The following is a 25585-nucleotide window of genomic DNA, read 5'->3' as shown; positions in this document are numbered from 1 at the left end:
TTAATAAAGTAATGTGTAAGATTTTCTCCTTTACGTTTGATCATGGCCGGGAGATTCATGTTAACATGAAATGGGCTCTGCCGATTCTGCAGATTATTTCAACAGCAGACCCTGATATGCTTTTCAAACAGTAGCAATAAATCCTGAAAAAACCTTTGTGACAGGCGGTATGAAACTTGTGAAAAGTATTTGCACTGTTACTGGAGAAAAGACCCAACACCTTGTTGCTAAGAAATGGAGGCTCATAACAGTACCGGTACTTTATGGTTCAGTGACCATGACAGTAGGCCCTGGGACAGGTTTTTTATTCACCACTAATGCACTGTGTAGATCATGTAGACGTGGACGTCCTTGGATTTGTTGATCGTAGGTTCCAATCTAAGACATGCCCTGATTGTGATTTATGGTTTGTCATCACCATACCCTTTCTTGTTGGTTTCACCATGTCTTTTGACCTGTGTCACTCTGGGCTCTCCTCACACATTACACAAACACGTGATATAACTGAAATGCTGTTCAAAGTGAAACTACACCCTCTTACGACTAAACTATGGATATCATTGTGGCGAGTGTTGTTACGTTATATTTTGCATTATTGCAATTTTCAACAGCGGCAGCTGTTCTTGTTGTGTAGACATAGTTCTATCCTTTCAGAATTCATATTAAGTGTGTCATTTCAAACTCAGGGACGCTATGATGGTGTAGTGAATGTTAGTTACAATAACTTACTCAGGCAGTTAATAATATTACCATATAGAGTGTGTTGGAGTTTGAGTACTTGTATATGCTTGGGTAATTGGAGTGCTTCATTAAGTATGGCACCTGTTGTTGTTTTTAATGTTTTTTATCCATGCAGATCAAACACCAGCACTGTTGATGGTTGCAAGCCTTGAGGCGGCATTTTGAACCGTAGTTGTATGACCTGCTCATTATGATGCCGGGATCAGCACCAGCCCACTAGCCCGTACCAGTAATTTTAAAGGTGTCCTAAGGGCTAGAAGAATTTCAAACAATTTGGGGTATTGCTCGTTGTTATCAGTATTCTGGCTAGAAGACTTTCTTGGTTAATTTTAGGGCTGTGTATTGACCTGGATTTTGTATTGCAATAGGTTGCCATACTTTAACCTGTTGGTTGGTTGGTTGGTTGGTTTGTTGTTTAACGCCGCACTCAGCAATATTTCAGCTATATGACGGCGGTCTGTAAATAATCGAGTCTGGACCAGACAATCCAGTGATTGATATCATGAGCATCGATCCACGCAATTGGGATCAATGACATGCATGAACCAAGTCAGCGAGCCTGTCCACCCGATCCTGTTAGTCGCCTTTTACGACAAGCATTGTCGACTTTAACCTGTATTGCTAATTTACTTCTTCATGAGTTAATCAGAGTTATACCCAGCAAAGATCAAGGGAGATAATACGGTCACATGGTAGCGCAAGCTCCTTCCCAGCGCGTGAGACCGTCTCCGTGGTCAAGTGGTAGAGCGTCCGCCCGGAGAGCGGAAAGTCCGGGGTTCGACCCCCGACCGCATCATACCAAAAGACGTTAAAAGATGGTACTTGTTGTTACCCTGTCTGGCGCTCGGCATTAAGGGGCTAAAACAAGGACTGGTCGGCTCAGAGTCAGTATACTGTGTCTGAGTGGGGTATGCATGTTACACTGTGGCATGATATCTCAGTGTGCTAGCACTATAAATCGGCATCAGTCCGGACTAGTACAAGCAGCCACACACACATACACACACACGTGCATGCACATCGCTATATAAGCGCAATAAACTTGGACGCGACGTTAAACCCAATTTCACCTCACCTTTCCAGCGCGTGACACCTTGGTTATACTCTCAGTAGAGAGAGCTCTACAAAAGGGTTATTGCTGTGAGGAGCTTGAGAGTCGTGATGTGTACCTGCTAATCGATAAAAAGATCTTCAGAGGCAAGTTGTATCAGAAAGATACTATTTTCCATCTCCATATCGATGAGGAGCACATAAATATACTTATTTATACTTGCCCCAATATATTGCTACATTTACAAACGTATCGCAATACGTATTGCTGAAGATTTGCAACACAATATACCGATGTAATATCCCACATAAACAAACCCATTATTCTGACTATCAAAACTGGACACTGTTGATCATGCTTGATAAATGACCACCAAGGTGTAAATATTATGTGTGTTTACACCTTGACTATCTTTGTTACCTGATTTCTATGTAGGGGGGGCGGTCAGGTAGCCTAGTGGTTAAAGTGTTCGCTCGTCACGCCGAAGACCCGGGTTCGATTCCCGACATGGGTACAATGTGTGAAGTCCATTTCTGGTGTCCCCCGCCGTGATATTGCTGGGATAGTGCTAAAAGTGGCGTAAAACCATACTCACTCACTCGCTATGTAGGGAGTGGTGTAAAAATAAGTGTTGTCTTGTTTACAGATGCCAAGTGTTTACAAATATCGAACAATGAAACCAACATCGCTAATATCTGCCCATCCAGGGAATACATGCCCAAAACAAATTTAAAAAGAATTTGCATATTTCTAGCATTTTTGTAAAAAGATATTTTCAGAATGTTTCATATCCTCAAGAAAAATGTAATTCTATTGTGGGGACTTCCCAGAATTTTAATATTAATAAGAGCAGACCAAACCACCCATGCAGACTACCAGCATATTCTGGGTATTTCTGATGGGTATGTACAATGCCCGGCCAATATGACGTATAAGACACTGAAGTGTTTAAAAACCTTAAAACATCATTAATAAAAATGAAAAAAAACAAAAAAACATACAAGCACGTCTACTCATGCAACTCCAAGTCCTCATGTCCTCTCATGTATCCATACACATACCCGCATACATGCACCGCCATCCACCTTGCATACTTACACAACCATCTAAGTGTATCTATGCATCCCGATATGGCTGCAATATTGCCGATGGGATGTAAAATTGTAACTCACTCCCTCACGCCAACCCTCGTATCTCCTTGCATGCACGCACATAATCATGATTCCCCATCATGTTACATCCATCTCACTATATCTACGTCAGCCCCTATGTATCCGTCGTACTCATGCTTATGTCATCTTCCTGAGGCAAGAGAGTTAACTGACTTTAAAAGTCCAGTTTCCACCCTTGCCAAACTAGGCTGGAATTACTGGGCTCGATCGTAGCGCAACCAGTGGCTATTACCAGCTATGTCCCTTCTAAGCCTCTCCTATGGACCAATAAGATTCCACCTCTCGTATCACTTGCGTTTGCTTCACACAAAATGGTGGCGCCCAGTCAGGACGATCTGATCGATAATCAATATCTGTATTGTGATAAAACGTGTTTTACATCGTGAAATGCATCAAATCACGTGAGCACCTTGATTAAAAACATGAAAAAAATTGGAAAATATTTGCTGACAACGAGTTGGCGGTGCACATGCTTTACAAATCCTGCAATCGATCGAAATCAGAACGACAGTTAACGAACCGGATTTCGATTTTGGTGCTTGATTTTGATTGGACTATGCATAGACTCGTTAGTCCAGCCAAAATGAAATGTCCGTCCGTCACGTTTCGTTTCCGGAGAATAACTCAGAAACTGTTCAATATTTATCTTACACAAACATGATGCCATCTCTTTGATGGCTTCTCACACTTATCTGGATTTCAAGAAATAACATCCAATCCATCCTTTGACAAAAGAGGGGCTTTAACATGCCGACGCCTTTGCGTGTCTATATTGTATTCTCATAAATCATGATCTTGTATAGCTGTCATTTTATGCACGTTTTATTTAGTACAGCGGAGACACGAAAAAATAATGTCTGTCTGTTAAAGTTGGGAATTTTTTTTCCCCATATCCTAAAATGACCCCCTCGCTTCACCATCTTTCCAACTGAGTATGAGTATAAATTTAAAATGTCTTTTGTCTTCCATTTTTTTTTTGTAAAGACATCTTAAATACCATTGGTTAACGCTGTCATTCAATGGTCTGCACAGCTGAGTCTACCCTTTCTCCAATATACAAGGGTCTCTCTGATTGGTCAGGCTCGCTGACTTGGTTGAAGGATGTCATCGATCCCAATTGCGTGGATCGATTTTCATGATATTAATCACTGGATTGTCGGGTGCAGACTCGATTATTTACAGACTGCTGTCATATAGCTGGAATATTGCTGAGTGCGGTGTAAAACAACAAACCAAACCAAAAGACATGATTACAACTTACTGGAAGGTGGATTTCACCCTCTACGTATCTGATGTTGTATAACCCATGACTCTTCCTGTTATTTCGTGCACCTGCTCAGTGTCGTGAGTAGACAATATAATGACCTCTCCGAGTTATCTCGCTATTAGTTATCAATCAATAAACGGTGGTTATTGGAGTAGATATTCAGAGTCTATCATTCATTATGAATAATGCTTCAGTCTGATTCACTGATGAATGTCCAGATAATAAAGAATTCATTGAATTCTGATAATGCCAACCTGTGAATATCTGGGTTAGAATAGGTCGTCAGCAACCCATGCTTGTTGTAAGGGCAACAGTGCTTGCCATAAGAGGTGAATAACGGGATCTGGTGGTCAGGCTCACTGACTTGGTTGATGCATGTCATCGTGTCCCAATTGAGTGGATCTGAGTTCATGATATCAATCGCTGGATTGTCTGGTCCAGACTCGCTTGTTTTCAGATAACCATCTCATAGCTGGAATAATGCTAAGTGCAGCCTTAAACAACAGGGGGCACGGGTGGCCCAGTCGCCTAAGGCACCGCAATTCGCTATGCAGAGTTGCGTCCCTTGGGCACGCCAGAAACCTATGATTGTGGGTTCGAATCCCTGTTCTCCCCAATTATGGTTCTAGGTTTGTCAGCACTATACCCGTGCTCGTGGGTTTCACCGAAGTGGTAAACGTCTGAGGCCTGCATAACTTGAAGCTTTCCTCACACATTAATCTGACACGCCGCGATGTAACTGGAATACTATTAAAAGCGGCGTTAAACCCAACTCACTCACTCACTCACTCACTCACTCACTCACTCACTCACTCACTCACTCACTCACTCACTCACTCACTCACTCACTCACTCACTCACCTACCTTAATCAACAAACAAATCTGATAATGCCAACAATATATCTGCTTTGAATGACTCCTATATCTGCAGATTATTATTGCAGAATATGCCGACCAGAAGTAGTGTTTGCAATTCACAGGATGTTTGGGACTAAGAACGAGTATCATGAAGAGATATACTAACGACAGTGATCACAAACAAGCTGTTGAGGCTGAAAATATTAAATCAGACCTTGTTGCATATATATACTATTATATCTGAGAAAGAAGCCATGAAAAACATCCAGGCTATCGCTAGCGTTACTTGATATTACTCCAATACACCTGATTGTTATATCTTTTATATTCCTATATCCTGAATATTTTCAGATTATCAGAAAAAAGCATAGTCAAGCATTGATCATCCAGATCCGGTTGCATTTATGGTTGCACTAGATTCTGATATTTGCCATCCACATTGTATCAGATTTTTGAGGGAGCCTTGTCACCATGAACACTCGTCATGCTTCATACTTTGACTAGCCAAAAAAAGTCACACAGCACAAAAGAAACATTCTGCAGAAGTAAAATTGTTTAAGATTAATTGAGCCCTCCCTCTTCACTGAATGTTTTAACATTATGAAGACAGTCATGAGACAGAATATTTATGGTAATGGCCAAATAGAAGAATCTCTTACAAACACTGCTGGAAACACTGGCACATATTCTTGTAACCTATATTAATTGCCATTTACCATTTAGACCAGACCATTATATTTTCGGTATAGGAAGAAACCAAAGGGACAAAGTGTATGTGAGGGTTGATTTGCATCATGATTTAAGGTTACGGTTTATGGTTCCTTTTTGAAAAGTGATTTAACACATTTTAAATTAAAACAGTCTTGAATCATTCATCCCCACTCACCCCTTTCCGTAACCTGCAAGAAAACTCGTCCCCCTATTGATGAATGTTATGTGCGAAAAAACGACAAACCAATCAGAATGCGTGTATGATTTCAAGTTCTTCGTCAAAGAATACATCAGAAATAATTTTTGATTTTACATATGTCTTTCATCAAAAAATATACCCATGACACTGTTAAATGTGTTCAATCATACTGTATAATTCTGCATGTCCCGATGTGCTTTAAATTGCATTTGAAATATATATAATATATGGGAAAATATATGTGAACCATTACGCAACGAGTTGACAATTGTTTTAGGAATGCCCATTTGCACTAAGACGGATCCTGGTCGAAAAAATGGCCATGAGAGGGGCACAAGTTGCTCATTGGCTTGTCCCGGAATAACACTAGTTGGACACGAATGGGTCTTGAATGTGTTGAGTTAACTTCTTCTCTTTTTTAGTTATAACATCATTTTAATCTGTGCATGTGGTAAAACTTGAGTGTTGTCTAGTCTGTAAAAGAGGACGGTAATTTGATGTTACAGTGTTAGAAATTGGCACAAGTCCTGTAGTCCTTGCCAAACTGCCCAATAGTTAAGGTATCATAACGCCTAGTAGAACTCTGCCTTTTGTAAGGGTTTTGCTACGTGTTATCATTATAAGGACTAGAGGACTAAAACTTAGTTTCTATCGCTGTGTAATCATGCGATCATTATTCTAATATTGATTGTTTTGTCTGTTGGGTGTGGTGTTGTCTTGTCTGTAGAACAGGACAGTAAATTGATGTAAACTTATAACCATTATTCTAATTGATTTGTATTGTCTGTTGGGCTGCTTCACTTGGGTGATGAAGAATAATGTAAGTGTGTCTGATGAGTAGTTGCACATATGGTCGTGTATATCTGTGTTTTGTTCCATGTGTTGTATTTGCACATGGCACATATACACGCCATCACACATATACATCCTGTCGCACCTTGTCTTGTCTTGTATCTTTCATAAATAAACGGGGGATCCAAAATATCAGTCAGTTGTCTGATGATAAAGGTGTCTTGAAAGCTAGTGGAAATCCATATGTATATTTTTTGTAACACCAGTGCACCGCCTCCGTGCTATAGTGGTAGAGCGTCTGCCCGGAGACCGAAAGACGTTAAAAGATGGCACTTGTTGTTACCCTGTCTGGCGCTCGGCATAAAGCAAAAGGTTTTTTTTATAATAACCGCATTGAATAAATTAATACCAATTGTGCTGGACAAAATGTATTGCAACTAACTGTTGCATATAACAACGCGTAATTGCTCATACCTTATAAAAATAAAGTCAATGCGGTAAGTCTTTTCTTAAGATAGGGAATAATGTTCAACATAATACAGTGGATATTTGTTGATTTTTCCGTTGGAAGTTTATGCTTGCAATTCATTCCTTAATGGTTTTTTTAAAATTTTAAGTACTCATCCTGCTGATGAAGAGCTTCCATGGCAACAGCATCTTCCTGAGGCAAGGGTGTTACCTGATGACAAAAGTCCAGTTTCTACCCTTGCCATACTACGCTGGAATTTCGGGGTTTGATTGTAGTGCCGCCAGTGGCTATTTCGAATTATGTCCCTTCTTTGTCCTTCCTATTGACCAATAAGATTCTACCTGGCATATCACTGCATTTGCTCTTAACAAAATGGCGGTGCCCAGTTAAGATGATCTGATCAATAATCAACATCTACATTGAAATTAAACGGGCCTCACCTTGAGAAGTGCATCAAACCATTTGAGCACCTTGATTTAAAACATGAAAAGATTTGGAAAAAAGTCTGTCAATGCCTAGTTGAGTGTGCATATGCTTTGCAAATCCTGCAGTTGATCAAAATCTACACGTTGAAATCAATGTTGTTTACAAACCGGACGTCTAATTCTTTACTTGATTTTTGTTGGACTATGCTTAGACTCATTAGTCTAGCCAAATGTAACTCCGGAATTCCAGTCTAGTTCAGCAAGGGTGGACACTAAGGGTGAAACGATACACCGATATTCCGATGCATCGCAATACTTGACCCACGATACGATACACATGGGCCTCTTTATTGATACGCTATGATACGGAACGCAAGTCTTAAGTACAGTGTTCCTCGCTATTGCACCCTTTAATAAAGCGCTATCTCAGATATAGCGCTGTAATTCTGCTTATAGAACTGGACTGGCAGTTTCAAAAGCCAGCGGGAACGCTGAAGGTGAGGACAGAGTAGACAAGATTTACTTAACCAAGTGGACACGCTGACATGATGTTTGATCATGATGAAACGAGATGCATTGACAGTATAAGGTTCTAATCATAAAGCAATGGTAACAGATGGAATTAATGTGGTTAGAATAATGCATCTAAATTATGTAAACAGTACCGTTACAGGTTCAACAAATATGGGAAGGACCAGTTGAATTATGATGACCTTTTAATCGCCCTGGGCTTAATTCCACATGCATATGTTGCATGAACTGCATACATACATTGTAATTGTATATATTACCCCAATGCACATGCTGCATGCATTAGTTTCGATGAGTATGAGTCTATGACTGTGTGTAAACGTCAGTCTAATCGCATGGAGAGTTCTTCAGTTGTGAGCTTTCAATATGTGGTCTAGCATGCAGGTAAGTGTGTTTCAGTCTCAATATGGCCATGATTGTGAATCTGTTGTCAGTGGAAGCATCTATTAATATGACCTGTCGTATGATGAGGCTTCTACCTCATGTGAGGTCAGGAAAATAGAACACCACTACTGTGGTCTCCTGGTAGAGTATCAGCTCGAGGATCAGAAGGTCCGGGGTTCGATCCCCGGCCACGTCATACCAAAAGATGTTAAAAGATGGTAGATCTTGTTACCCTGACTGGGGCTGGCAGTTTAGGGGCTAAAACAAGGACTGGTCGGCTCGGAGTCTGTATACTTGTCTTGAGTGGGGTATTCATGTTAAACTGCGGCATGGTATCTCAGTGGGCTAGCACTATAGAATCGGCATCAGTCCGGACAAGTACAAGCAGCCACACAGATATGTGCATGTCATCGCTATATAAGGGCAATAATCATGATAATCTTGGACACAACGTTAAACCCAATTTCATGTCAGAAAAATGGATCCCTGCTTGGCCTAGCCAGTGACTCTTGGCTTTCCTCATTCCTTCACCTCAAACACATAATCGTTGTGTGAGGTCGGAAAAATGGGCCCTTGCTGGCCTAGCCAGTGACTCTTGGCTTTCCTCATTCCTTCACCTCGAACACATAATTGTTGTGTGAGGTCGGAAAAATGGAACCCTGCTTGGCCTAGCCAGTGACTCTTGGCTTTCAACATTCTTCCTCTGGGACAGATAGTCCGTAATTCCTCATACCTTGTTGTTCATTGTAATGTCAAATAATGATTTTGTTGCTCTATGGCTTTCCGATGTTTGTGTATATTCTAGGGCTGTTACGATTCACTCACGTATTCGGTGAATCGAACCGTATCCATTCCTGAATTGAATTCGTTATTCTTGACCAATAGAATCGAAAATTCATGAATATGCAGTCATGTTCAATTACATACCCTGTATCTAAAAATATCCATAAGAACATATTATATGCATAGATTTCTTGAAAGACAACACTCTTATAACATTTAATTTGACAGTAATGTGGTCACTGGTCATTGTTGCATTTGAGCAGATACTAGCACCTGGATAAGTGCAGTATATAAATGTATAATATGTTAATGATTAACAAACCATGTCAAATAATTTATGTTGTTTTTGTTTCACTGAATTTAACAAATAATACATCAACTGCTGACTTGTTATTGTGTTCGTGAATTAATATTCGTATTGGTTACTCTATATTCGTGATACGAGTCGCTTTCGCCTCATAGTGTATTCGTTGCAGCCCTAGTATATTCCCTGTTGTTTGTTTGTCCTGTTGCTGTTGTTGGGACTCAGAACACCGACCACATGCCCCGAGTACTACATTACTAGTCCTTTAGAGACCTTCACCACAACATGTATACAAATGAACATTTTTCATCAAATAGCATGACAGTGAAACATTATTAATACCTTTATCTTAAATGAAGCAAAGTGATCTTAGCGCTGAGACAATCGTAACTCTGATACTTCACTGAATTACGACAATCTTGAGCTACGGATGCTTTGTGGAATGGAACCCAGAATTGGGTGAAAATGGGTTTATTCTTCTTGTTGCACTGTAGTTTTAGCATCATACCCAAACTTGTGATTTCAACAGTAATGTTGCAATTCACTGGCCCATCAACTTTGCACGATACGATACCCAATACACTTAATTTGGCATTGATTCACACTTAACCCATATCGACTGTCCTTGTTCATCTTGCATCGATATCAGTAAGCAAGTATAAAGTATTTTTTCTAATTCCTCTTAACTTTCTTGGTTGTCTTTCGGATACGAAACCAGCTGGTTAACAAATAATACAGTACGTAGAATTGCTTGTTACTTATTATTTTCTCCTACAGAATAGTTGACTTGACTCAGTGTCAATCATGTTGATGGGTTTTAGTCGTCAGTTGTCCTTCTTTACCTTTATTAGCGAGTCTATTGTCAGTCTAATGACTGGGTTTTATGCACAAAATGTTGCATGTGCAGTATTGAGATACATATAATATTGTGGCGTCTGTTTCGAGATATGTATTGTATCGTGTGACACCTGTAGCGTGACATCCCTAGCTTTCATGAAGGTGACAATCGAGGTAGAACTGCATCACTTCAGGCATTTCATCCATTTTATAACTGGAATACTGTTCGCAGTTATCAGGCCTCAAAGTTTAAATTTTTACCAAGTAGCCATATGGCTACAAGTATTTTTTTCCAGGTAGCCAGCATAAAATCAAGAAGTCAAGCCAATATTGTAGGTAGCCAAGAGCATTTGAAATTATGTTTTATCAAATAACTATTATATGTTCAAGTTATATCACTAGTCTTGGAATTGTATATTAGTGGAAACTGTACTTGATTTTGTAACTATTACTATTACTATTTTTGTTGACTCAAATAATGATGCAATGTATGTTTCTAGATTAAATAGGTATATCCTTGCTTATCCAATGAGCATTGTCAACTAAAATAAAGTACTAATTACATTAATATTTATGTTTTTTGGTTCATTGTTGACTTAAGAAGGAATTATTTGCGTGTACATTTATGAACAGACATGTTTTCCCAGATCAGCTGTCGTTTATTTTTGTGTAGCAATAGAATTTAGTCGCCACAAGATATTTTTCAAGGTAGTCATTTGGCTACCTCTGAATTTTAGACAGTAGACAAACGGAAATTTAAGTCGCATTGGCAACCATTTTAGTCGCGACTTTGAAGCCTGGTTATGTCAGGTAGTGTACAGAGGGTGTCTTTTGAGTGATACAAAAGGACTTAGAGCGATTGGGGAATTCTGTTTGTAAATTTTTATTATGTCTATTAACTTTTTGCTATTTAGAACCGATTTATCAAGTTATTTATGTAGAAATAGGAAACTTTACTTTTGCAATGTGTTCTTGGGAAGTGTTCGGACTCCAGCGAGTGAAACTTCCTGCGTTCATGGGACACAGGATTGTCTGTGGAATGGGTCAACCCTGACTATTCTACATGGATAGAAAACTGCTGTTCACAGTTCACAGATTTCAAATTCACAAATGGTTATCAGAGTATATGGGCACGCTGGTCCTGTTTAGTCAGGCATGACAATCTTGACTAGATGTCAAGTCAGAAGTGCCCTACTCTGTTGGGATTCTAGGTTAGAATTGGTCCCCAACACGGTATGCCAGTCGTAAGAGGCGATAGTGGCTTAGAGAGTCAAGCTTGGTTGATGGGGTCATCGTTCCCGGTGTGGAATCACTGGATTGTATGATTGAAAATTGATTATTTACAGGCTGCTGTTCATATAGCTGGAATATTATTGCTGAGTGCGGCAACAAACAGTCAAAACAAAAAAGAAGTTAATCTTTTGAAATATTTACTTTGTTTAGGAACCCATTTGCTGTGAAATATTTGTCCGCCTTGGTCTTCTGTGTTTGTGAGAGTTAGTTTGTGATATTATATGCCAGACAGTAAATGTTCTTTGCACATTACAGGATGACATCTTCAAAAGTCGAGCCAAGCCAGAGGAACTCAAGGAAATATTCTTGAAGGTGAGAAAAATAAATGCTTGATTCCTGTTTATATTCTCATTGGAAATTCCTAGATTCCTACATTTTCATGACAGTGGTGGTCATCACATTCATTGATGTGTCTTGTTATTCACATGACGATGAAGACGCACAGTGGCCCTGTTGTCTAAGGTGCGGCCATTCACTATAAAGGTGCGGGCACATATTGTCCTGTTGTCTAAGGTGCGGCCATTCACTATGAAAGTGCGCGCACACATTGTCCTGTTGTCTAAGGTGCGGCCATTCACTATGAAAGTGCGCTCACACAATGGCCCTGTTGTCTCAGGTGCGGCCATTCACTATGAAGGGGCGAGCACACAGTGGCCCTGTTGTCTAAGGTGCGGCCATTCACTATGAAAGTGCGCTCCCACAATGGCCCTGTTGTCTAAGGTGCGGCCATTCACTATAAAGGTGCGGCCATTCACTATAAAGGTGCGGGCACACATTGTCCTGTTGTCTCAGCTGCGGCCATTCACTATGAAGGTGCAGGTACACAAATGGCATCGTAATGATAAGGTGCTGTCATTCACTATACAGAGTTGCATCCCTTAGGTGTGCAGGAACCCATGATTGTGGGTTTGAATCCTAGAATCTTCTTGATTATATATGTCAGCACCATAACTCTGCTTGTGTGTTTCACCAAAGTAGTAGACGTCTGATATGATCCAGAGGTATCAGCACCACACAATGTCTGTCTAGTTATCGTCACAAAACGTCAACGACCAGTGTCACTTTGCCCTTTCCTCTCTCATGCTGAAATCTTTAAGATAGCTAAGAAGCTCACTCACTCACTCACTCACTCACTCGCTCACTCACCTTGTTTCAGTATGCAACGAAGGAGAATGGTGATGGAGAGAAGTTTATGACCTACTCTGACCTGATCCATCACTATCTCCAAGTGCTTGACTCGAAGGACTACAATGATTACACGCTCAAGTTGTTGGCCAGCAGTGTCGACACATCTCGTGATGGGTGAGTACATTCCTATTTTTTGAATGACATTGTTATATACTTGTTACAACTGCTGCTCAATAAACCATTTTTTTATTCAAGTTTGGTATTTCCGCTATCCAAAGTGTTCAGTGAAGCCGTCTTATTGTTGCTAGTCATTTTGGAGACATAAATGCGAAGTTAATTAATGCTATCACTCGCATCTTTCGCATTTAATTCACGCTGGCGTTTATTTCAAGATTTACGGTATCTGTTTTCTGATTGCAGGCTCATTTCGTTCACCGAGTTCCAGGCCTTCGAGGCCTTGCTGTGTCTCCCCGACGCCATGTATGCCCTGGCCTTCCAGATTTTCGACAGGAACGGGAACGGTTACATAACGTGTGGTGAGTGGCTGCCTGGAACATCAGGCCTTGTGTAATGTGGCTCATTTCTGTTAGGTGAGGTGAAATGGGTTTAACGTCACATGCAAGTTTATTGCTCTAATAATGCTGAACGCCAAACAGGGTAAGAACACGTACCATCATATAATGTATTTAGGTATGAAGCGGTGAGGGGTCGACCTATTGACCTTCTGCTCTTCTGGCAAATGCTGTATCCACTACGTCATGGGGGCGGTCATTGCTGATAGAACCGCCTCCATATTCTAGTGGTAGAGTGTCTGCCAGGAGAGCGGAAGGAACTGTAATAAATCGGCATCAATCCCGACTAGTGCGCGCACACATCACTATATAAGTGCAATAATCTTGGGCATGACAATGAACCCCATTTCACCTCATGGGATCGGGTGGTCAGGCTCGCTGACTTGAATGATGCATGTCATCGATTCCAATTGCGTGGATCGATACTCATGATGTCAATCACTGGATTGTCTGGTCCAGACTCGATTATTTACAGACCACCGTCATATAGCTGGAATATTGCTGAGTGCGGCATTAAACAACAAACAAACAAACAAAACAAACATTTTACCTTACCTCACCTCATTTCTGTTAGAAGCAACTAAAGGTAACTCTCTAATATGGGGGATATCAGGTCAGTTTAGTCTCTGTTGTGTAACGCTAGTGCTTTGAGTCTGCATCAGTTTGTCTTCTTTCCTTGAATTCTTCCACTGACCTGGTAATGGTTTGTGTCCTCCACGCAAGATTAAAACCTGTTTGAGTAAAACATTAAATTGAGGAAGCTTTGCAAACAATTAATGAAATAGCATTGACTTGCTCACTGGGGTACGAGCATTGGGACAGCTTGTGAAGGCGGTGTGTTTCACTTCCAGATGAGTTTGAGGACATCATCAAGCATACCACCCTTCATCGGGATATGCCATTCAACTTCAGCAGTGACTTCATCAAACTGCACTTCGGCAGTACCAGGTCCAGGAAGGTGTCGTATGCCGAGTTTACACAGCTCATTCATGTGAGTTCCTTAAATATAACAGTGTTTGAACAGGCTTGAAAAAGCCTTGAATTGTACGGTCCCTCTTTAAAAGCCCTTATTTTTAGTGTCAGCTTTGAAAAGCACCAAAATAGCTTGAAAAGTCTTGAATTTGTACGAAATATAGTATGCTGGATTTTATAAAATGTTGACATACTAAGGTTAATAACCAAACTAAAAAAGCCTTGAAAATGACAGTTGGCAGCCTTGAAAAGCCTTAAAAAGGCCTTGAATTTTAGTGTTCCGTATCTGTTTGAAGTTTGTGTAACCATTCGCCCTGTGGGAACTGTAAGGCGTGATCAGGTCCCTGCTACCTCATGATTGCCATGTCAGAAGAGGTCCCAAGTACCTTAGCAAGATATTAGGGCTGGGATGGGTAGCTCGGCTACTCGGGTCTGATGGGTCCTGAGAAGGAACCTTGTTCAACAAGATCAACTCATCTTCTTGACTATAAAAGTCAAGTTTCCACCCTTGCCGAACTAGGCTGGAATTTCTGAGATCAATCGTAGCGTCACCAGTGGTTATTACGAGTTGTGTCCCTTTCTTTGCCTATCCTATTGCCCAATCAGCTTCCGCCTCTTGTAACACATACACTTGCTTCAAATGAAATGGCGGCGCCCAGTCAAGAAGATCTTTATTGTGATAAAAAGCGTCTTACATCGCAAAGTACATCAAATCATGTGAGTACCTTAATTAAAAACATGAAAAGATTTGGAAAATACCTGTTGACCCTGTGTTGGCGGTGCACATGCTTTGGAAATCCTGCAATCGACCGAAATCTGCACGACAGGTTACGAACCGGATTTCGATTTCTTTAAGTGATCTTGATTGGTCCAGCCAACATATAACTCCATAATACCAGCCTAGTTCGGCAAGGCTGGAAACTGAACTTTTAAAGTCAGTTAACTCACTTGCCTCAGGAAGATGGGCTACCTGGACCCGTGGTTAGTCACGTGATATTTTGTTTAATGGCAACAACAATAAAACTCAGGGTTACACTGCAAGTCGTTAATGTTTGCATTTCTTTTTGACTTGTATGCGTTTGAGTAAAGAAAAAGCTTCAGTGTATGCATGTTCAGATAATATGTTTTATGTGTATCTAAATAGTTTCTGCTAGGGCTCCAGTTCAACAATTTCCAAGTTGACATTTTGTACCCAACTCTTGAGACCTGGGGATGGTTGGGTAATAGGGTGTCAGGTACGCAGGTAGAAAATTTTAGGGCTGGCTATTGATATAGATTACAGCTATCGATAATCGCTAACTAAATACCAATCAATTATCGATAAATATCGGAGATGTTACTTTCAGGGCTTCAGATGGCCGTCGGTCACCGGTCATAGACTGATAAAATTACTATTTGACCGATGGTTTGTTTAAGTTGTCGGACTTTTGACCGATAGAAATGCTAAGTAAGGCGTCACACGTGTCATGATTTCATGATTAAATAGTAAATAGTAGGGATAATTCTTAGGGTAAAGTTTAGTGCCAATCGAGAGAATGTACAGTACACATATTGTCCTGTTTTCGATCAGAGCTTTCAGCATCATATACAGTGAGTGTTCTCTCGCTATTGCGCCCGTCAATAATAGCCCTAACTCGGTTATAGCGGGCGGTAAAGCATGGCTCCCAAAATTTACTTACATTCATAATAAACGCAAGTTTTCCAATGACACGATGTTTTCCCCCCATCTCCAAAAAAATTATCAGCTGATCACCGCAATCACGTAACACCGGAAATACCAGTCAACAAATCCGAACTGAAGTACGCAATATAATCCTATTATTATAATATCTAGTTCTAAAAAGGTGTTCATTGTTTATCTGGACTTATGTTTGCAATATATCTTATCAATTTTATTAAAAAGTTCATTCAATAATTATAATAATTTCGGCGAAATCGTATGCGAAGTGATCGGTAGATCGCACAACTCACCGTTATTTACAGCAACCACAGTCAGATTATCTTTTTGCAAGAGAATGGATACACATATCATAAATGCCATACCTTGACTCATTTAAAGTCATATTTGAGTCAATTTGACTATTAAATGTCAACATAACATTTTCGCAATCGAAAAACATGTAGCGCGGGAAGTCCCTTCGGTGGCTGGTCAATTTGTTCAATACATAAATAATTAGATCTAGCAATGTGAAATCTCCGCAAAAACGCTGAAAATCGCATTTTTAAAAACAGGGGTCTCGGAAAGAGTCATCTTCCTCGTAAAAATATAATCAAAGATGAAAAAAAATACTCCGAAAATATCGTGTTTCCGGACAACCGTCGCGGATTGTACTGTCAATCACTGGATTATCTGGTCCAGGCTCAATTATTTACAGACCGCCGTCATATAGCTGGAATATTGCTGAGTGCTGCAATAAACAAACAAACACTTAGTTTGGAATCTTAGATACATAGTTTTACATTTAAAGCTTTGAACGATATATGAACAAAACTGTTTTGTCAGCCAGAGCCACTTAGTTTGGAATCCTAGATACATCCCTGAGCATGCTCCCTCCGAGGTTGACGACACAGTCGTATTACAGACCTTGATTGTTTCAGGACTTTCATGATGAGCACGCCTGGCAGGCTTTCCGCAAGTTTGACCGCAGCAACAGTGGCTTCATCTCTGCCAAGGACTTTGAGCAAGTGATGATTTCTTTGAAGAGTTACCTACTTACGCCCTTCGTGAGGGACAACATTGTCACTGTAAGTCCAGCAGAATATGCAATCTTGGCAAGAACTTTGGCGCCATGTTTTGAGGGCCTTCATAATACACTGAAATCATGCTACAATATGATGCTAAATACAATCATATCTCGGTGCATTGTCTAAACTGAAACCTCTTTGATATTACTGATGAAAATAGAAGATGATGTCACTTTTTTTCTCTCGAATGTTAGGTTTACAATGTTTCCACTCCCCGTTAAGACAAACTTTCTACAAGGTGATACGGTCTAAATAGGTTCAATATTTTGAGGAAATACGTAAATACCGTATTCGACGTAATAAGCGCCCCGCTCTAATAAGCGCCCACGGCGATATTTGTTAATATACTGGCTAGTGAACAATCCTAATTAGCACCCCTTCCGATTGATAAATGTACACAAGGCTATTTATTCGTGCATAATACGTTTGTTATATGCACCCTTAATTATGGGCAATTAAATTCTGGAAAAATATATCTGTCGTTTATAAACATTTCAGCATAAACCACGAAATTTACGCTCTTTGAACTCAAAAATATATATTCTAATAAGAGCCCCCTATTTCTAATTTTGAGAGCGCCCTGGGCGCTTATTATGTCGAATACGGTAAGTGGATTTCTATGGGTTTTTTAACTAATTAAATAAATAAAATCTTCCTGGTACAGCTACTCTCAGACGAACAATAATTCTAGTATTCTGTGTTACCTCCCTTGATTAAGATGGCTATGGCAACAAACAGCAGCCGAGGTCTCAACTATGAGATTGTTCCCAACAAAAGGGAAAATCGATGTATGGCACTATTTGGATCTTAAAAATGTAGTGCATTTCAATAGTGGATAAAAATTTAGCAGTTTGTTTTTGCTATAATGTAAAGATGAAATATGCAGGGGGAACAAGCAGTCTCCCAACACATGCCAGGACCCCGACATTTCTTTTGTCAGCACAATTATTGTATCCAGTAATGGCGACCCAGAGTGTTGTTACTGTTTGCACATCAACGCAGCCAACTCATAGTCCATGTCTCCAAGCTCAAACACTTTCCCAATATTTCGCATCGTGCTCAACAACTTAATGACAAAGTTGCTTGATTCATTGTGGAAGGATTTAGGTCCTTGTCATTATCAAAATGTTAAAGATTAAATTTAGGGGGTCCATAGATTCCAGCAGTAGAAACTAACATTTTTGGTCTACTAGTCTTGATCATGATAACATTAAAAACCCTAAAAACTGGCAAATTTTTCTACTAGTCCTTTTTATACCTTAACTATTGGCTAGGACTTCAGGACTGGTGCCAATTTCTAAAGCTGGAGTAAAATATGTCTGTTCCATTCACGTGCGATAACTTGGATGTCATACAGATGTAATATATCTGACCAGGTGGGGGGAAATTTGTCAGCTCACCGTAAGAAACTAACTGTTTTAGTCCACTAAAATGATAACATAGAGCAAACCCCTAAATAATTGCAAATTTCAACATGTCCTTATGACACTATTGGGCAGTTTGGTTAGGACTATAGGACCAGTGCCAATTTCTAACGCTGCATCTATCTCATTCCTCCTAGGACTGATACCCGGATTGTATGTCTGTCTGTACAGGTGGCGCTCCAGGGGGAGAAACATCGGCAGATCAGCTATGCATATTTCACCGCCTTCATTTCACTGCTCAACAACCTGGAGTTGGTCAAGAGGATCTACCTGGCTGCAACACGCCGTGACCCCAACAAGGAGATCACTAAAGGTAGGCCCCGGTAGAATATGTCCGATGGATCGGATGGCCAGAGACTCGATGACTACTGTATTTTCTTGAGTATAGTGCGCACTTTTTTTCCAAAAAACACAGCTGTGTAGAAGGGGGTGCGCATTATACACGAATTATGAGTTTGGATGTTTTTTTCCCCCATGGAAAGACATTACTGTGAGCACGTAACACCGGAAATACCATGTCAACAAATCCATACTGAAGTACGCAAATTAGTCATGTAATTACACTGTCTGGCTATAAAAGGTGTTCTTTGTATATCTCGACTTATGTTTGTAACTTATTTCATTAATTTTATTCAAAATTCCTTATAAAATTGTTTTTATTAATTTCGGCGAAATCATGTGTGAAGCGATCGGAAGATCGCACAACTCACCGTTATTAACAGCAACCACTGTCAGAATACCGCTATTGACGCCTTGAAACAAACTTTAGTTGAGAGAGAATGGATACATATATCATAAATGACATACTTTGACTCGTTAAAAGTCAGATTTGTTTTTGTTTGACGATTCTATGTCAACATGAAATTCTCGCGATCCCGTGCGCGTGAGCCTTGACGGTGACTGGTCAGACTTGGTCCATGTAAAAAATAATACCCGGGAATAGCGATCAGCTGCTTCGCTTAGGGTTATTATTATTTTAAATATGTTTAGTAAAGACTGCATATAATTAAGAAAATAATGGAATATATTATTCCTGATAAAAAAAATAGTTTCAGATACAATTTTTGCCGATCCTTGCATTAAAAATCCTGTAAAGTTAAATCATAGGGTGTGTCTTGACCGAATCACCGGTCGATTCCAAGAAAACGTGTGTACAGCTGATTGCTGTTTCCGGCTGAGTTTACGAGAAAATACACAAGGTAATCTTATTCCCTGGATATAAAACAATGCCTAGCAGAACAATAAATACTATTTAAACGGTAAATAAACATGTCTGGTGATTTTTTATCTCAAATTTCGAATTTGTACTGACAAAGTTTCTCATCACCCGTTCGTTTGCCGGACTTCGCTGAAAGGGTACGGTGTAATTTTTTTCTGCGCATAATATTCAAATTTCTTTTTTTCCAAAATATTGAACCCGCTAGAGGGGGGTGCGCATTATACATGGGTGCGCACTATACTCAAGAAAATACGGTAGTTGGTGGTATGTACCCCTACAGTGTAGACCATTGCTCACAATGGCAATCACTAGAAAATGAAATTTGGTGTGTGTGTGTGGTTGGTTTTTGTTCTTAATTTGAACAATGAAAATGAAATTCGGTATTTGTTTAGTTGTTGTTGTATTAATTTTCATGTTTTTACCATGCTCTTAAATTCTCTTAAGATGTATAGGTTTGGTTGTTTGTTGTTTAACACGGCTATCAGCAATACTCCAGCTATATGTCAGCTGTCTGTTCCCAATCGAGTCTGGACCAGACAATCCAGTGATTGACATCATGAGCATCACTCTACGCAATTGGGATACGATGACATGCATCAACCAAGTCAGCAAGCCTGACCACCCGATCCAGTTACTCACATCTAACAACGAGCATTGTCCCCACTTACGGCAAGCATGGGTTGCTGAAGACCTATTCTAACCTGGATCTTTACGGGGCAAGATGCACATGTGGCTTCGTAGACTTTTTCCTGTGAAATTAACAGACAGAGGGAGCTGAACTTTGGCATATGTATGCTTCACCTTATGAAAACATTACCTTTTTTTTAGATTTTGGTGTCAGTTTTTCCTCAGTACTTATGCCCATAAATTATTTGAATATCAATGTTGACAGACACTTGTGTTAAGCATTGTTAAGTAAGGTGAGCTACATTTCTGTGGCACTATCTTCAAATTATCAGTTTTGTTTAGTGTCCCCTTTTTGGGAAAGACTTTTTCCCGAAACCTGAATATTTGTCCTGTTAAGCATGCTGCACTAGGAGAGAACATGTCAATAATACAAGTCTCTTGTTTCAGAGGAGTTGATGTACCAAGCACAAGACTTTGCACAGATCACTCCTCTGGAGTTGGACATTCTGTTCCAGCTTGTGGGCCTGCATCATCAAACGGGGTAAGTCGCTGCTGTCCCACGTTGTAGGTTAATCAGGATTATTCTTGTAAAGGGTTTGAGTCCCAGATTCATCTTGATTTGATCTTTGACCATGGTTTGTCAGCACCATAGCCTTGCTTGTGAGTTTCACCTAAGCGGTAAGACCTGCCTCTCTTTCAGGTGTCCTCCCTTAAATAAGCTGACATTTTTGTGATGTAACTGAAATACGGTTCCAAGTATTCCATGCAGATTTAAGCCCAGTTCACTCACTCACTCTGTTGTAACTGAAATAACTGTTCTATGCAGTATTCAGCTCACTAGCTCACTCACTCACTCACTCACTCACTCACTCACTCACTCACTCACTCACTCACTCACTCACTCACTCACTCACTCACTCACTCACTCACTCACTCACTCACTCACTCACTGGATTGTCTGGTCCAGACTCGATTATTTACAGACCACTGTCATATAGCTGGAATATTGCTGAGTGCGGCGTTAAACAACAAACAAACAAACAAAACGCTGCGAAGCTGTGGTAATACTGAAATGTTGTGTCAATGCAGGTATTTATCCACGTATTTTGAGGTCGATATTTAGCACCAAGTCTGCACTATTTAAGTCCTTGTCACTTGGTTTGACATTATTAGATTAAATGTAATGTTAGAAATGCTCAAGATTAACAAAATATGAACCTTTCAAGGATTCAAGGACTGAAAATAAAATAAAAAACATTGTTTCCCAAGTATGTCTGCCTGGGCACCTAGTTTCGTATCCTTGATAAACCCTTACTAGGTGTCTTTTACCATGATATTTATTCATGATATTTGGTAGCTTATGGTGCAATGGTCAACAAATATATTCCCTTTTGCATGATATTTTAAAGTTTGAGCTTGATTTTATACTTGCAATATAACCATGCTCTACTTCTCTAAAAATGCAGTTCCTTCCACTGTAATTGTAAACATCATCTCCTCAGAGGGGCGGTCGGGTAGCCTAGTGGTTAAAGCGTTTGCCCAGTTCGTTTCCCGACATTGATAATATGTGTGAAGCCCATTTCTGGTGTCCCCAGCCGTGATATTGCTGGAATATTGCTAAAAGCGTCGTAAAATCAAACACATCTCTTTAGAATCCAGTAAAGCATTGAAGCTGAAACTTCACATGATTGTTCCCACCAATGATGACACTCAAATTTGTTCGAGGTTTTTCTGATTTTCAATAGGACTGTTGCGTCACATCCATCCCCCTTTGCTCCTATTTATATGATTAATCACATCATTAACACAAGTTGATCTGTTCTGTAGAAAGGTGAAGCTGTCGGACCTGGAGATTTTCAACCCAATGGCGGGTGTGGAGAGTCCCTTCTCCATCCAGATGCAGATAGCTGAGGTAGGGAGTCACACCACTGTCATGTCATGAGCATAAGCAACTACCCACACAGGATTCTGAGGCATGCTTGTCCTTAAAGCCAGCTGGTGAGGATGGGGGGGGGGAAGTTACATTGTGTAACCCAGCTGAGTATGTGTCATTTTCATGGTTCGTTGCAAGTGCAACCATGATAAAACTGAAATGTATTCTGATTGCGGTGAAAAGTAACATTCGTTCATGACGAACATTTGGATGCTTAATGAGGACAATTTGCGTAGCATTGCGATCATCCCGAAGAGGTACGGTCGGGTAGGATGGTGGTTAAAGCATTTGCTCTTCATGCCGAGGCCCCGGGTTTGATTCCCAACATGGGTACAATGTGTGAAGACCATTTCTGGTGCCCCTGCCTACCATGCTATGGCTGGAATATTGCTAAAAGTGGCTTAAAACCATACTCACCCACTCACCCACTCACCCACTCACCCACTCACCCACTCACCCACTCACCCACTCATCCCGAAGTACTGCATTGAAGGTACAGTATCATAACATTGAAAGTCTTTTCTTGATAGTCCCATCAGTTAAGTGTTTGCAAAAGATCCTCAGTTGATTCCCCACATGGATTCAATGCAAGATTGCTTAAAGACCCCCCCCAAAAAAAACATACTTCTGTTTGTTTTTAGATGTTCCACCCGAAGGTGCGTCGTGTGGTGTGCTTCGTGTATCGTCTGTAAACATCTTCTTCTCCAAAACCAATGCACCTTTGAAAACTAAGCATGCTCTTCCCACCAAGGATGACACTTATCTGTCTGAGAATTTTTTATCCAATTGTCAATATAGATACAATGGCAATCCAAATTTACTACCCGGGTACACATCACCCTATTACCCGACCCTACCCGGATACCCGCTGTAGATATCTAGATTGTCAATATGGCCTCCATGACAAACATCTTGAAAAAAACTTTATGCCTATTATTAAGCCCCATTATTAAGCCATTTTTGTTCAAAGTGTATTGAAGTTTGGTACTTATGTGTTGGTTAAAAATCTCTCAAAATGCATTTTCTTGCACTCCTCAGAAACCATAGATCAATGAAGTTAAGGTTACTTGTTTCATCTCACTGATAATGACCATAGTGCAATATTGAAAAACCTCTTTATTACTATTATCTTGCCATTGAATCTGATTTTTTAACATGGCCACCATGACAATCATATTCGAAAACCTATTTATGGCCATTATCCAGCCATTTGCTCAAAAGGTAATATATTTTGGTATATGTGTAGTTGGTCGACACATTACATCATGGGTGTTCCAGGGCGGTCGGGTAGCCTAGTGGTTGAAGTGTTCGCTCGTCACACTGATGACCCAGGTTCGATACCCAATATGGGTACAATGCGTGAAGCCCATTTCTGGTGTCCCCTGCCGTGATATTGCTGGAATATTGCTAAAAACTGTGTAACACCATACTCACTCACTCACTCATTCATGTTCCAATTTTCGTTATGGTTAAAAAAATTGACCTTGATTTGACCTTTTACACTTTGATTTTGCTCTTACATTCTCTCAAAATACTTTTTCAGTTCTCTGTAATTTTGAAGGAGATATTTGAATGTCAATGTTGACAGCAACTTTCGTCAAGTGTCCATCTTTGTTGACATCACAACTGTTGGTGACATACCCAGGTGAGCTATAGTGCCATGGTGTTATATTTTCAGCAAAAACTTCGTCAGGAGCAAGGAACAGCCACAAGAACAGTAACATCAGCAGTGCTTGAAAGTGCCTATAGGTTCTTCCTTGGTGCCATCGCTGGAGGTGAGGCTGACTAGGGTGTCTTGCCTTGGGGTAGGCTGGAGTACTGATGTGTTGGGAAGAGCTGGGATATGATCATCAGGCCTCAAAGTTTAAATTTTTACCAAGTAGCCATATGGCTACAACTATTTTTTTCCAGGTAACCAGTGGTAAAATCAAGAAGTCAAGCCAATATTGTAGGTAGCCGAAAACATTTGAAATTATTCTTTATCAAATAACTATTATATGTACAAGTCATATCACTAGTCTTGGAATTGTATATTAGTGGAAACTGTACATGCTGTACTTCAGTTTTATTTATTGTGACTCGAACAATGATGCAATTTATGTTACTAGATTATATAGGCATATTCTTGCTTATCCAATAAACTATCAACTATAATAAAATACGAAAATTACATTAATATTTATACATTTCGGTTCATTGTTGACTTTAGGAGGAATTATTTGCAAGTACAATCAGTAGCAGACATGTTTATATTTGTGTCTACATATGTGTGTAGCAATAGAATTTAGTCGCCACAAGATATTTTTGAAGTTAGTCATTTGGCTACCTCTGAATTTTAGAGAGTAGACAAATTGAAATTTAGGTCGCATTGGCCACCGTTTTAGTCGCAACATTGAGGCCTGTTCATCAATAATTGGTTGTGATTAAGAGATTACTATACGGGAGGCTGTGATATTCCATTTATCTTAAAAGTTGTAAGATAAATGGTATGGCAGCACCTTGTGTAATCTGTCTCTGACATACTCTAAATTGCGCCATTTTAGCATCAAATCAGTGCATAATTTTCAGTTGTTGGTGGAGCATTTATATGTCACATAACAATCATGAGTGATGTCATCAGGCTTACTTCTTACTACTTATGCCGAGTGTATCCCTCAACAAGATAGTTTCTGACGTATCTGTGGATTATCAAGTCAATGATGATAATGCAAACTCAGCTGATGTCATAAAGCTGAAATAATGCTGCGTGCAGGTAAAACAACAAACAAATAGTCATTATTTACAGACTGCCAACTCCATTGTTGAACAGACAATCAGACAGTGTTTCTCTTGCTCACAGCTACGGGAGCCACTGCTGTTTATCCCATCGATCTGGTGAAAACCCGAATGCAGAATCAGAGGTCAGGAACGTTTGTGGGTGAGCTGATGTACAAGAACAGCTTCGACTGTGCCAAGAAGGTCATCCGGCATGAAGGTCTGCTGGGTCTCTATCGAGGTCTCGCACCTCAACTTGTGGGCGTGGCTCCGGAGAAGGCCATCAAACTTACAGTGAGTTGGAAACATTGTTTATGCCACCTGCCTTACCATTGGTCCCTGGTCAAAACTATTTTTAAAAAATTGTAATTATTCAATTATCCTGTCCCGCTT

The 25585-nt window shown here is 40.1% G+C and overlaps 1 protein-coding gene across 3 annotated transcripts in view; it reads left to right on the top strand.

Moving 5' to 3' along the window:
• Positions 1-25585, top strand: part of LOC124134660 (calcium-binding mitochondrial carrier protein Aralar2-like) — a 47880-nt gene that overhangs the window by 4995 nt on the left and 17300 nt on the right. For 2 of the 3 annotated variants that reach the window (XM_046499602.2, XM_048382257.1), the window contains 10 exons: positions 12074-12130; positions 12975-13120; positions 13367-13482; positions 14370-14509; positions 17089-17235; positions 18831-18972; positions 20953-21046; positions 22333-22417; positions 24117-24213; positions 25278-25486. In XM_046499602.2, coding sequence (XP_046355558.1) covers positions 12074-12130; positions 12975-13120; positions 13367-13482; positions 14370-14509; positions 17089-17235; positions 18831-18972; positions 20953-21046; positions 22333-22417; positions 24117-24213; positions 25278-25486 — 1233 coding nt within the window. Of the gene's footprint in view, positions 1-6814; positions 6821-12073; positions 12131-12974; positions 13121-13366; positions 13483-14369; positions 14510-17088; positions 17236-18830; positions 18973-20952; positions 21047-22332; positions 22418-24116; positions 24214-25277; positions 25487-25585 lie in introns of all 3 variants that reach the window. The other variant, XM_048382256.1, reaches the window with a different exon arrangement.

This window comes from Haliotis rufescens, unplaced genomic scaffold, assembly GCF_023055435.1.
Source record: "Haliotis rufescens isolate VD_foot unplaced genomic scaffold, xgHalRufe1.0.p SCAF_4, whole genome shotgun sequence".
Taxonomy (NCBI): Eukaryota; Metazoa; Mollusca; class Gastropoda; order Lepetellida; family Haliotidae; genus Haliotis; species Haliotis rufescens.
Note: the sequence above shows the minus strand (reverse complement) of the source record. Positions and strands in the feature narration are given on the sequence as shown.